The sequence below is a fragment of the Entelurus aequoreus genome, linkage group LG25, assembly GCF_033978785.1.
Source record: "Entelurus aequoreus isolate RoL-2023_Sb linkage group LG25, RoL_Eaeq_v1.1, whole genome shotgun sequence".
NCBI classification, from domain to species: domain Eukaryota; kingdom Metazoa; phylum Chordata; class Actinopteri; order Syngnathiformes; family Syngnathidae; genus Entelurus; species Entelurus aequoreus.
Genome location: NC_084755.1, coordinates 3,338,198 through 3,351,807, shown reverse-complemented (window position 1 = coordinate 3,351,807; position 13,610 = coordinate 3,338,198). Strand labels below are relative to the sequence as shown.

Sequence of the window (13,610 nt, the reverse complement as noted above, 5' to 3'; positions counted from 1 at the left end):
GCGCGGCGGGACTCGTGGGACTGGAACCTGGCTAAGTATTTTGAACATTTTTGGGGACTTTTGACGACTTTTCTCACTTTTCTCCCCCACTTCCCGTGGGACTTTGCTGGGTGCGTTTTGGGCATTTTGTGCATCCCGGGACTTGTGCGGCCGGCGGCGGGACTCGTGGGACTGGAACCCGGGGAGGTGTTTTGGACAAAATTGGGACTTTTGACCATTTTGGCCGCCTTTTCCCCTCTTCTTCCCCGCCTTCCTGTGCACCATTGCTGGGTGTGTTTTGGACATTTGGACACAAATTGTTTCAAGCAGGTTTTACTCAATATAGCACACCCGGGTTCGAGTGCCACAAGTCTTAAGACTCCATGTGGGACTCCAACCTGGGTAGGTATTTTGAACATTTTGGGTATTTTTGCCAACTTTTATCCCCCCTCCCTGTGGGACTCGGCTGGGGGTGTTATGGACATTTTGGGCATCCCGGGACTTGCGCGGCCAGCGGCGGGACTCGTGGGACTGGAACCTGGGTAGGTATTTTGAACATTTTTGGGGACTTTTGACGACTTTTCTCACTTTTCTCCCCCACTTCCCGTGGGACTTTGCTGGGTGCGTTTTGGACATTTTTTGCATCCCGGGACTTGTGCGGCCGGCGGCGGGACTCGTGGGACTGGAACCCGGGGAGGTATTTTGGACAAAATTGGGACTTTTGACCATTTTGGCCACCTTTTCCCCTCTTCTTCCCCGCCTTCCTGTGCACCATTGCTGGGTGTGTTTTGGACATTTGGACACAAATTGTTTCAAGCAGGTTTTACTCAATATAGCACACCCGGGTTCGAGTGCCACAAGTCTTAAGACTCCATGTGGGACTGGAACCTGGGTAGGTATTTTGAACATTTTTGGGGACTTTTGACGACTTTTCTCACTTTTCTCCCCCACTTCCCGTGGGACTTTGCTGGGTGCGTTTTGGACATTTTTTGCATCCCGGGACTTGTGCGGCCGGCGGCGGGACTCGTGGGACTGGAACCCGGGGAGGTATTTTGGACAAAATTGGGACTTTTGACCATTTTGGCCACCTTTTCCCCTCTTCTTCCCCGCCTTCCTGTGCACCATTGCTGGGTGTGTTTTGGACATTTGGATACAAATTGTTTCAAGCATGTTTTACTCAATATAGCACACCCGGGTTCGAGTGCCACAAGTCTTAAGACTCCATGTGGGACTCGAACCTGGGTAGGTATTTTGAACATTTTGGGGACTTTTGCCAACTTTTATCCCCCCTCCCTGTGGGACTCGGCTGGGGGTGTTATGGACATTTTGGGCATCCCTGGACTTGCACGGCCGGCGGCGGGACTCGTGGGACTGGAACCCGGGTAGGTATTTTGAACATTTTTGGGGACTTTTGACGACTTTTCTCAATTTTCTCCCCCACTTCCCGTGGGACTTTGCTAGGTGCGTTTTGGACATTTTGTGCATCCGGCCGGCGGCGGGACTCGTGGGACTGGAACCCGGGGAGGTATTTTGGACAAAATTGGGACTTTTGACCATTTTGGCCGCCTTTTCCCCTCTTCTTCCCCGCCTTCCTGTGCACCATTGCTGGGTGTGTTTTGGACATTTGGACACAAATTGTTTCAAGCAGGTTTTACTCAATATAGCACACCCGGGTTCGAGTGCCACAAGTCTTAAGACTCCATGTGGGACTCCAACCTGGGTAGGTATTTTGAACATTTTGGGGATTTTTGCCAACTTTTATCCCCCCTCCCTGTGGGACTCGGCTGGGGGTGTTATGGACATTTTGGGCATCCCGGGACTTGCACGGCCGGCGGCGGGACTTGTGGGACTGGAACCTGGGTAGGTATTTTGAACATTTTTGGGGACCTTTGACGACTTTTCTCAATTTTCACCCCCACTTCCCGTGGGACTTTGCTGGGTGCGTTTTGGACATTTTGTGCATTCCGGGACTTGTGCGGCCGGCGGCGGGACTCGTGGGACTGGAACCCGGGGAGGTATTTTGGACAAAATTGGGACTTTTGACCATTTTGGCCACCTTTTGCCCTCTTCTTCCCCGCCTTCCTGTGCACCATTGCTGGGTGTGTTTTGGACATTTGGATACAAATTGTTTCAAGCATGTTTTACTCAATATAGCACACCCGGGTTCGAGTGCCACAAGTCTTAAGACTCCATGTGGGACTCGAACCTGGGTAGGTATTTTGAACATTTTGGGGACTTTTGCCAACTTTTATCCCCCGTCCCCGTGGGACTCGGCTGGGTGTGTCATGGACATTTTGGGCATCCCGGGACTTGCACGGCCGGCGGCGGGACTCCTGGGACTGGAACCTGCGCAGGTATTTTGAACATTTTTGAGGACTTTTGACGACTTTTCTCACTTTTCTCCCCCACTTCCCGTGGGACTTTGCTGGGTGCGTTTTGGACATTTTTTGCATCCCGGAACTTGTGCGGCCGGCGGCGGGACTCGTGGGACTGGAGGTATTTTGGACAAAATTGGGACTTTTGACCATTTTGGCCGCCTTTTCCCCTCTTCTTCCCCGCCTTCCTGTGCACCATTGCTGGGTGTGTTTTGGACATTTGGACACAAATAGTTTCAAGCATGTTTTACTCAATATAGGTCATAACATCTCAGCAACAAGCTGTAATATCTTACTGACATCATTTAGGACCAAAACTCTTAAAACAAGTAAAACACTCTAACATAAAATCTTATGTTTGGCCGCGCAAGTCCCAGGATGCCCAAAATGTCCATAACACACCCAGCTGAGTCCCATGGGGAGGAGGGATAAAAGTTGGAAAAGTCGGGAAAAGTCCCAAAAATGTTCAAAATACCTACCCAGGTTCGAGTCCCACAAGTCCCGCCGCCGGCCGCGCCCAGTATGTCCAAAACGCGCCCAGCAAAGTCCCACGGGAAGGTGGGAAGAAAAGTGAGAAAAGTCTGTAAAATGTTGAAAAATCCCACCCGGGTTCGAGTGCCACAAGTCTTAAGACTCCATGTGGGACTCCAACCTGGGTAGGTATTTTGAACATTTTGGGGATTTTTGCCAACTTTTATCCCCCCTCCCTGTGGGACTCGTCTGGGGGTGTTATGGACATTTTGTGCATCCCGGGACTTGTGTGGCCGGCGGCGGGACTCGTGGGACTGGAACCCGGGGAGGTATTTTGGACAAAATTGGGACTTTTGACCATTTTGGCCGCCTTTTCCCCTCTTCTTCCCCGCCTTCCTGTGCACCATTGCTGGGTGTGTTTTGGACATTTGGACACAAATTGTTTCAAGCATGTTTTACTCAATATAGCACACCCGGGTTCGAGTGCCACAAGTCTTAAGACTCCATGTGGGACTCGAACCTGGGTAGGTATTTTGAACATTTTAGGGACTTTTGCCAACTTTTATCCCCTCTCCCCGTGGGACTCGGCTGGGTGTGTTATGGACATTTTGGGCATCCCGGGACTTGCGCGGCCGGCGGCGGGACTCGTGGGACTGGAACCCGGGTAGGTATTTTGAACATTTTTGGGGACTTTTGACGACTTTTCTCAATGTTCTCCCCCACTTCCCGTGGGACTTTGCTGGGTGCGTTTTGGACATTTTGTGCATCCCGGGACTTGTGCGGCCGGCGGCGGGACTCGTGGGACTGGAGGTATTTTGGACAAAATTGGGGCTTTTGACCATTTTGGCCACCTTTTTCCCCTCTTCTTCCCCGCCTTCCTGTGCACCATTGATGGGTGTGTTTTGGACATTTGGACACAAATTGTTTCAAGCATGTTTTACTCAATATAGCACACCCGGGTTCGAGTGCCACAAGTCTTAAGAGTCCATGTGGGACTCCAACCTGGGTAGGTATTTTGAACATTTTGGGGATTTTTGCCAACTTTTATTCCCCCTCCCCTTGGGACTCGGCTGGGTGTGTTATGGACATTTTGGGCATCCCGGGACTTGTGCTGTCGGCGGCGGGACTCGTGGGACTGGAACCTGGGTAGGTATTTTGAACATTTTTGGGGACTTTTGACGACTTTTCTCACTTTTCTCCCCCACTTCCCGTGGGACTTTGCTGGGTGCGTTTTGGACATTTTTTGCATCCCGGGACTTGTGTGGCCGGCGGCGGGACTGGAACCCGGGGAGGTATTTTGGACAAAATTGGGACTTTTGACCATTTTGGCCACCTTTTCCCCTCTTCTTCCCCGCCTTCCTGTGCACCATTGCTGGGTGTGTTTTGGACATTTGGACACAAATTGTTTCAAGCAGATTTTACTCAATATAGCACACCCGGGTTCGAGTGCCACAAGTCTTAAGACTCCATGTGGGACTCGAACCTGGGTAGGTATTTTGAACATTTTGGGGACTTTTGCCAACTTTTATCCCCCCTCCCCGTGGGACTCGGCTGGGTGTGTTATGGACATTTTGTGCATCCCGGGACTTGCGCGGCCGGCGGCGGGACTTGTGGGACTGGAACCTGGGTAGGTATTTTGAACATTTTTGGGGACCTTTGACGACTTTTCTCAATTTTCACCCCCACTTCCCGTGGGACTTTGCTGGGTGCGTTTTGGACATTTTGTGCATTCCGGGACTTGTGCGGCCGGCGGCGGGACTCGTGGGACTGGAACCCGGGGAGGTATTTTGGACAAAATTGGGACTTTTGACCATTTTGGCCACCTTTTGCCTCTTCTTCCCCGCCTTCCTGTGCACCATTGCTGGGTGTGTTTTGGACATTTGGATACAAATTGTTTCAAGCATGTTTTACTCAATATAGCACACCCGGGTTCGAGTGCCACAAGTCTTAAGACTCCATGTGGGACTCGAACCTGGGTAGGTATTTTGAACATTTTGGGGACTTTTGCCAACTTTTATCCCCCGTCCCCGTGGGACTCGGCTGGGTGTGTCATGGACATTTTGGGCATCCCGGGACTTGCACGGCCGGCGGCGGGACTCCTGGGACTGGAACCTGCGCAGGTATTTTGAACATTTTGAGGACTTTTGACGACTTTTCTCACTTTTCTCCCCCACTTCCCGTGGGACTTTGCTGGGTGCGTTTTGGACATTTTTTGCATCCCGGAACTTGTGCGGCCGGCGGCGGGACTCGTGGGACTGGAGGTATTTTGGACAAAATTGGGACTTTTGACCATTTTGGCCGCCTTTTCCCCTCTTCTTCCCCGCCTTCCTGTGCACCATTGCTGGGTGTGTTTTGGACATTTGGACACAAATAGTTTCAAGCATGTTTTACTCAATATAGGTCATAACATCTCAGCAACAAGCTGTAATATCTTACTGACATCATTTAGGACCAAAACTCTTAAAACAAGTAAAACACTCTAACATAAAATCTTATGTTTGGCCGCGCAAGTCCCAGGATGCCCAAAATGTCCATAACACACCCAGCTGAGTCCCATGGGGAGGAGGGATAAAAGTTGGAAAAGTCGGGAAAAGTCCCAAAAATGTTCAAAATACCTACCCAGGTTCGAGTCCCACAAGTCCCGCCGCCGGCCGCGCCCAGTATGTCCAAAACGCGCCCAGCAAAGTCCCACGGGAAGGTGGGAAGAAAAGTGAGAAAAGTCTGTAAAATGTTGAAAAATCCCACCCGGGTTCGAGTGCCACAAGTCTTAAGACTCCATGTGGGACTCCAACCTGGGTAGGTATTTTGAACATTTTGGGGATTTTTGCCAACTTTTATCCCCCCTCCCTGTGGGACTCGTCTGGGGGTGTTATGGACATTTTGTGCATCCCGGGACTTGTGTGGCCGGCGGCGGGACTCGTGGGACTGGAACCCGGGGAGGTATTTTGGACAAAATTGGGACTTTTGACCATTTTGGCCGCCTTTTCCCCTCTTCTTCCCCGCCTTCCTGTGCACCATTGCTGGGTGTGTTTTGGACATTTGGACACAAATTGTTTCAAGCATGTTTTACTCAATATAGCACACCCGGGTTCGAGTGCCACAAGTCTTAAGACTCCATGTGGGACTCGAACCTGGGTAGGTATTTTGAACATTTTAGGGACTTTTGCCAACTTTTATCCCCTCTCCCCGTGGGACTCGGCTGGGTGTGTTATGGACATTTTGGGCATCCCGGGACTTGCGCGGCCGGCGGCGGGACTCGTGGGACTGGAACCCGGGTAGGTATTTTGAACATTTTTGGGGACTTTTGACGACTTTTCTCAATGTTCTCCCCCACTTCCCGTGGGACTTTGCTGGGTGCGTTTTGGACATTTTGTGCATCCCGGGACTTGTGCGGCCGGCGGCGGGACTCGTGGGACTGGAGGTATTTTGGACAAAATTGGGGCTTTTGACCATTTTGGCCACCTTTTTCCCCTCTTCTTCCCCGCCTTCCTGTGCACCATTGATGGGTGTGTTTTGGACATTTGGACACAAATTGTTTCAAGCATGTTTTACTCAATATAGCACACCCGGGTTCGAGTGCCACAAGTCTTAAGAGTCCATGTGGGACTCCAACCTGGGTAGGTATTTTGAACATTTTGGGGATTTTTGCCAACTTTTATTCCCCCTCCCCTTGGGACTCGGCTGGGTGTGTTATGGACATTTTGGGCATCCCGGGACTTGTGCTGTCGGCGGCGGGACTCGTGGGACTGGAACCTGGGTAGGTATTTTGAACATTTTTGGGGACTTTTGACGACTTTTCTCACTTTTCTCCCCCACTTCCCGTGGGACTTTGCTGGGTGCGTTTTGGACATTTTTTGCATCCCGGGACTTGTGTGGCCGGCGGCGGGACTGGAACCCGGGGAGGTATTTTGGACAAAATTGGGACTTTTGACCATTTTGGCCACCTTTTCCCCTCTTCTTCCCCGCCTTCCTGTGCACCATTGCTGGGTGTGTTTTGGACATTTGGACACAAATTGTTTCAAGCAGATTTTACTCAATATAGCACACCCGGGTTCGAGTGCCACAAGTCTTAAGACTCCATGTGGGACTCGAACCTGGGTAGGTATTTTGAACATTTTGGGGACTTTTGCCAACTTTTATCCCCCCTCCCCGTGGGACTCGGCTGGGTGTGTTATGGACATTTTGTGCATCCCGGGACTTGCGCGGCCGGCGGCGGGACTCGTGGGACTGGAACCTGGGGTAGGTATTTTGAACATTTTTGGGACTTTTGACGACTTTTCTCAATTTTCTCCCCCACTTCCCGTGGGACTTTGCTGGGTGCGTTTTGGACATTTTGTGCATCCGGCCGGTGGCGGGACTCGTGGGACTGGAACCCGGGGAGGTATTTTGGACAAAATTGGGACTTTTGACCATTTTGGCCGCCTTTTCCCCTCTTCTTCCCCGCCTTCCTGTGCACCATTGCTGGGTGTGTTTTGGACATTTGGACACAAATTGTTTCAAGCATGTTTTACTCAATATAAGTCATAACATCTCAGCAACAAGCTGTAATATCTTACTGAGATCATTTAGGACCAAAACTCTTAAAACAAGTAAAACACTCTAACATAAAATCTGATTAGTGAGAAGAATTATCTTATCAGACAGAAAATAAGCAAATATCACCCTTATTTGAGATATTTAATCTTACTTAGATTGCAGTTTTTGCACTGAAGCCATAGCACGTTTTCTTTTTACAGAATAAGCTTTTTAAAGTTTTTACAAATGTTTTCCAAACAAACCAACCACCCTACACAGTACGTGTTGTTAAAAGTCTAACATGTAGCACTTGTGTGCCTGGTCGTGTAGAACCTCCTCCCATGAGAAGGTGGTGTCCATGCTTCAGGGAAGCGGCGCCATGCCCACCCTGGTGGTGGAGGACGGCACGGCCTCGTTCTCCCTGTCGGAGCAGGACCTGGTCGGCAGCGGCCTGGCCACGGAGCGCGCTCGCTCCCCCGTGCTCAGCTCCCTGCAGTGGGTGGCCGACATTCTCCCCTCCAGCATCCGAGTTCAGGGCCGCACCTTTGGGCAGCAGCTGGAGCACCTGCTGACCGTCCAGGAGAAGTACACCATCTGCAAGGCCCTGGAGAACTTCTTCCAGCACAGGTGGGCGAGAAGAAGCTTCAGAAAGGGTGGAAATTGTTCCAATGTTTTGTTTTTTTCCCCCCCCACGGCAACAGAAATGTTGACACGCTGATCGTGGATGTGTTCCCCGTTCTGGATACTCCAGCCAAGCAGGTGATCTGGCAATTTGTCTACCAGCTGCTAACGTATGAAGAGCAAGAACACTGCCAGGGCAAGATCTCACGCTTTCTTGGATTCAAGGCGACAGGTGAGAGTACACCTTTTTTATCTTTTCCATGCTTTCATGTTACACTATATTGCCAAAAGTATTTGGCCACCTGCCTTGACTCACATATGAACTTGAAGTGCCATCCCATTCCCAACCCATAGGGTTCAATATGACGTGGGTCCACCTTTTGCAGCTATTACAGCTTCAACTCTTCTGGGAAGGCTGTCCACAAGGTTGCGGAGTGTGTTTATAGGAATTTTCCACCTTCCAAAAGCGCGTTGGTGTTGGTGGAGAAGGCCTGGCTCTCAGTCTCCGTTCTAATTCATCCCAAAGGTGTTCTATCGGGTTCAGGTCAGGACTCTGTGCAGGCCAGTCAAGTTCATCCACACCAGACTCTTGTCATCCGTGTCTTTATGGACCTTGTTTTGTGCACTGGTGTGTAGTCATGTTGGAAGAGGAAGGGGCCCCGCTCCAAACTGTTCCCACAAGGTTGGGAGCATGGAATTGTCCAAAATGTTTTGGTATCCTGAAACAGTCAAAGTTCCTTTCACTGGAACTAAGGGGCCAAGCCCAACTCCTGAAAAACAACCCCACACCATAATTCCTCCTCCACCAAATGTCACACTCGGCACAATGCAGTCCGAAATGTAGCGTTCTCCTGGTAACCTCCAAACCAGGTTGCCAGATGAAAAAGTGTGATTCATCAGTCCAGAGAAGGCGTCTCCACCGCTCTAGAGTCCAGTGGCGACATGCTTTACACCACTGCATCCCCCGCTTTGCATTGGACTCGGTGATGTATGGCTTAGATGCAGCTGCTCGGCCATGGAAACCCATTCCATGAAGCTCTCTGCGTACTGTACGTGGGCTAATTGGAAGGTGACATGAAGTTTGGAGCTCTGTAGCAACTGACTAATAATAATAATAATAATAATAGATTTTATTTGTAAAAAAGCACTTTACATTGAGTAAACAACCTCAAAGTGCTACAGTGTTTTAAAAAAATAAAATAAAAAGATAATAAAATAAAAATACAAATAAAAACTAGAACAGCCAAATAGCTAGAATTAGTATGCACATATCTAAAAAAAGGCTTTTTTTTTTTTTTAAAAAGAAGGGTTTTTTAGTCTTTTTTAAAAGCATCCACAGTCTGTGGTGCCCTCAGGTGGTCAGGGAGAGCGTTCCACAGACTGGGTTGGAGGAGGTTAGCCTGTCCGGAGCGGAGGTGTTACAGTGTTTTAAAAAAATAAAAATAAAAAGATAATCAAATAAAAATAAAAATAAAAACTAGAACAGCCAAATAGCTAGAACTAGTATGCATACATCTAAAAAAAGGCTTTTTTTTCTTCTTTTTTTTTTAAAAGAAGGGTTTTTTGTCTTTTTTAAAAGCATCCACAGTCTGTGGTGCCCTCAGGTGGTCAGGGTGAGCGTTCCACAGACTGGGAGCGGCATTGTTCGTAGCTTTGTCCTCGGAGGTTGGAGGAGGTTAGCCTGTCCGGAGCGGAGGTGTTACAGTGTTTTAAAAAAATAATAATAAAATAAAAATAAAAACTAGAACAGCCAAATAGCTAGAATTAGTATGCATATATCTTTAAAAAAAAAGGCTTTTTTTTTTTTTTTTTTTTAAAGAAGGGTTTTTAGTCTTTTTTAAAAGCATCCACAGTCTGTGGTGCCCTCAGGTGGTCAGGGAGAGCGTTCCACAGACTGGGAGCGGCATTGTTCGTAGCTTTGTCCTCAGAGGTTGGAGGAGGTTAGCCTGTCCGGAGCGGAGGTGTTACAGTGTTTTAAAAAAATAAAAATAAAAAGATAATAAAATAAAAATAAAAACTAGAACAGCCAAATAGCTAGAACTAGTATGCATATATCTAAAAAAAGGCTTTTTTTTTTCTTTTTTTTTTTTTTTAAAGAAGGGTTTTTAGTCTTTTTTAAAAGCATCCACAGTCTGTGGTGCCCTCAGGTGGTCAGGGAGAGCGTTCCACAGACTGGGAGCGGCATTGTTCGTAGCTTTGTCCTCGGAGGTTGGAGGAGGTTAGCCTGTCCGGAGCGGAGGTGTTACAGTGTTTTAAAAAAATAAAAATAAAAAGATAATAAAATAAAAATAAAAATAAAAACTAGAACAGCCAAATAGCTAGAACTAGTATGCATATATCTAAAAAAAGGCTTTTTTTAATTTATTTTTTTTAAAAGAAGGGTTTTTTGTCTTTTTTAAAAGCATCCACAGTCTGTGGTGCCCTCAGGTGGTCAGGGAGAGCGTTCCACAGACTGGGAGCGGCATTGTTCGTAGCTTTGTCCTCGGAGGTTGGAGGAGGTTAGCCTGTCCGGAGCGGAGGTGTTACAGTGTTTTAAAAAAATAAAAATAAAAAGATAATAAAATAAAAATAAAAATAAAAACTAGAACAGCCAAATAGCTAGAACTAGTACGCATATATCTAAAAAAAGGCTTTTTTTTCTTCTTTTTTTTAAAAAGAAGGGTTTTTTGTCTTTTTTAAAAGCATCCACAGTCTGTGGTGCCCTCAGGTGGTCAGGGAGAGCGTTCCACAGACTGGGAGCGGCATTGTTCGTAGCTTTGTCCTCGGAGGTTGGAGGAGGTTAGCCTGTCCGGAGTGGAGGTGTTAGTGTTTTAAAAAAATAAAAAGATAATAAAATAAAAATAAAAATAAAAACTAGAACAGCCAAATAGCTAGAACTAGTATGCATATATCTAAAAAAAGGCTTTTTTTTTTTTTTTAAAGAAGGGTTTTTTGTCTTTTTTAAAAGCATCCACAGTCTGTGGTGCCCTCAGGTGGTCAGGGAGAGCGTTCCACAGACTGGGAGCGGCATTGTTTGTAGCTTTGTCCTCGGAGGTTGGAGGAGGTTAGCCTGTCCGGAGCGGAGGTGTTACAGTGTTTTAAAAAAATAAAAATAAAAAGATAATCAAATAAAAATAAAAATAAAAACTAGAGCAGCCAAATAGCTAGAACTAGTATGCATATATCTAAAAAAAGGCTTTTTTTTTTTTTTTTTTTAAAAAGAAGGGTTTTTTGTCTTTTTTAAAAGCATCCACAGTCTGTGGTGCCTTCAGGTGGTCAGGGAGAGCGTTCCGCAGACTGGGAGCGGCATTGTTCGTAGCTTTGTCCTCGGAGGTTGGAGGAGGTTAGCCTGTCCGGAGCGGAGGTGTTACAGTGTTTTAAAAAAATAAAAATAAAAAGATAATCAAATAAAAATAAAAATAAAAACTAGAGCAGCCAAATAGCTAGAACTAGTATGCATATATCTAAAAAAAGGCTTTTTTTTTTTTTTTTTTTAAAAAGAAGGGTTTTTTGTCTTTTTTAAAAGCATCCACAGTCTGTGGTGCCTTCAGGTGGTCAGGGAGAGCGTTCCGCAGACTGGGAGCGGCATTGTTCGTAGCTTTGTCCTCGGAGGTTGGAGGAGGTTAGCCTGTCCGGAGCGGAGGTGTCGAGTGGAGGATTTGGGGTAGAGGGGGGCATTTCCATGGAGGCACTGTGCATCCGCTGACCTCTCTGTCAGTTTACGTGGCCTACCACTTGGGGGCTGAGTTGCTGTTGTTCCCAAACTCGTCCATTTTCTTATAATAAAGTTGACTTTGGAATATTTAGGAGCGAGGGAATTTCACGACTGGATTTGTTGCACAGGTGGCATCCTGTGACAGTTCCACGCTGGAAATCACTGAAAGCGGCCCATTCTTTGACAAATGTTTGTAGAAACAGTCTCCATGCCTAAGTGCTTGATTTGATACAAGTGATTAGGACACCTGATTCTCATCATTTGGATGGGTGGCCAAGTACTTTTGGCAATATAGTGTACCTTGAAGGGGATTCTGTGGGCAAGATCCGGTCAGGCACTTTTGGGGCCCCTGTGTTAGTTCCCAATATATGTGTGTGTGTGTTCCAGTTCCACCACCACCACCACCTCCTCCCCCTCCTCCAGAACCCGAGGTTGAGCCCCATCGCCGTAGCAGCTCCGTGAGGGTAACGGGCACCACGTACAGGAGCAGTGTGAGGGGGCGGAGCTCTGATGACCTGGTCATTGGCACACACTTGGGCATGGGTACAGAACCTCACAACCTTCAATACAAATACTTTTTATATAACTCGCCTATTATTATTATTGACTAACAACATGACAACAACATTACAATAAGATGTTTATGAAGATAACAATGCTCAGTTTTGATTGACACTGTTAGACCGGTGCTATGATTTGGACCCAAATATAAGATAGAAAAAGAAAGTATTCTGATAATATCAGTGAAATAACAACTAATAGATTACAATAAAAACATCTAATATTTCTTAGCTGCTCAGCAAACTTTTCTTTATTGCTCAACTAATTAAAATTAACATCATAACTATTTCTGTTTGCTAATCTGACCAACTTTTCATAGGTCGGTCTTTGTTATGGCGGCATTTTCTACGGCGTGTGGGAGTGACATCAAGAAAAGCTCAGATTTGCTGGGGTGAAGCCTTTATTTGTTAATTAACTAGCTAAATACTTTTAATTTCCACATGCCCAACAGCCGCTGTCACCCTCTCGTGACAAACTATATGTACACTACCGTTCAAAAGTTGGGGGTCACATTGAAATGTCCTTATTTTTGAAGGAAAAGCACTGTACTTTTCAATGAAGATAACTTTAAACTAGTCTTAACTTTAAAGAAATACACTCTATACATTGCTAATGTGGTAAATGACTATTCTAGCTGCAAATGTCTGGATTTTGGTGCAATATCTACAACGGTGTATAGAGGCCCATTTCCAGCAACTATCACTCCAGTGTTCTAATGGTACAATGTGTTTGCTCATTGGCTCAGAAGGCTATATGATGATTAGAAAACCCTTGTGCAATCATGTTCACACATCTGGAAACAGTTTAGCTCGTTACAGAAGCTACAAAACTGACCTTCCTTTGAGCGGTTTGAGTTTCTGGAGCATCACATTTGTGGGGTCAATTAAACGCTCAAAATGGCCAGAAAAAGAGAACTTTCATCTGAAACTCGACAGTCTATTCTTGTTCTTAGAAATGAAGGCTATTCCACAAAATTGTTTGGGTGACCCCAAACTTTTGAACGGTAGTGTATACATCTTTATTCTCGCCATTTCCCACGTAAATAGTTTATTTTTATACTATTCTTTAAAATAAATTCCCATGAAATGTTACTTTATTTTGTAAAATTCTGAGTTTTTTATATCGTAACTTTACACTTGTGAATTCTGATATACTGTAAACCCTTCTTGTAAATTCAAGCTCTATTCTTGTAAAATTATCTCTTATTCAGTTACCTCTTCATTCTTGGAAAAACGTGATAGTAATCTGGTGACATTATGACTTGTTTCTATCAAATTCAACTTCTCTATTTACAGTAAAATTGAAATGACGATTCTCTTATTCTCTTAATACCAGAATGATTTTGCCTAAAATTTGACTTGAATATTATCTAAATTGAAATGTATCAGCTAATT

The 13,610-nt window shown here is 46.3% G+C and overlaps 1 protein-coding gene across 2 annotated transcripts in view; it reads left to right on the top strand.

Moving 5' to 3' along the window:
• grid2ipa (glutamate receptor, ionotropic, delta 2 (Grid2) interacting protein, a) overlaps positions 1 to 13,610 on the top strand; it is a 112,522-nt gene that overhangs the window by 69,673 nt on the left and 29,239 nt on the right. For both annotated transcript variants that reach the window (XM_062036772.1, XM_062036773.1), the window contains exons 8-10: positions 7,671 to 7,967; positions 8,042 to 8,193; positions 12,043 to 12,198. In XM_062036772.1, coding sequence (XP_061892756.1) covers positions 7,671 to 7,967; positions 8,042 to 8,193; positions 12,043 to 12,198 — 605 coding nt within the window. The remainder of the gene's footprint in view (positions 1 to 7,670; positions 7,968 to 8,041; positions 8,194 to 12,042; positions 12,199 to 13,610) is intronic.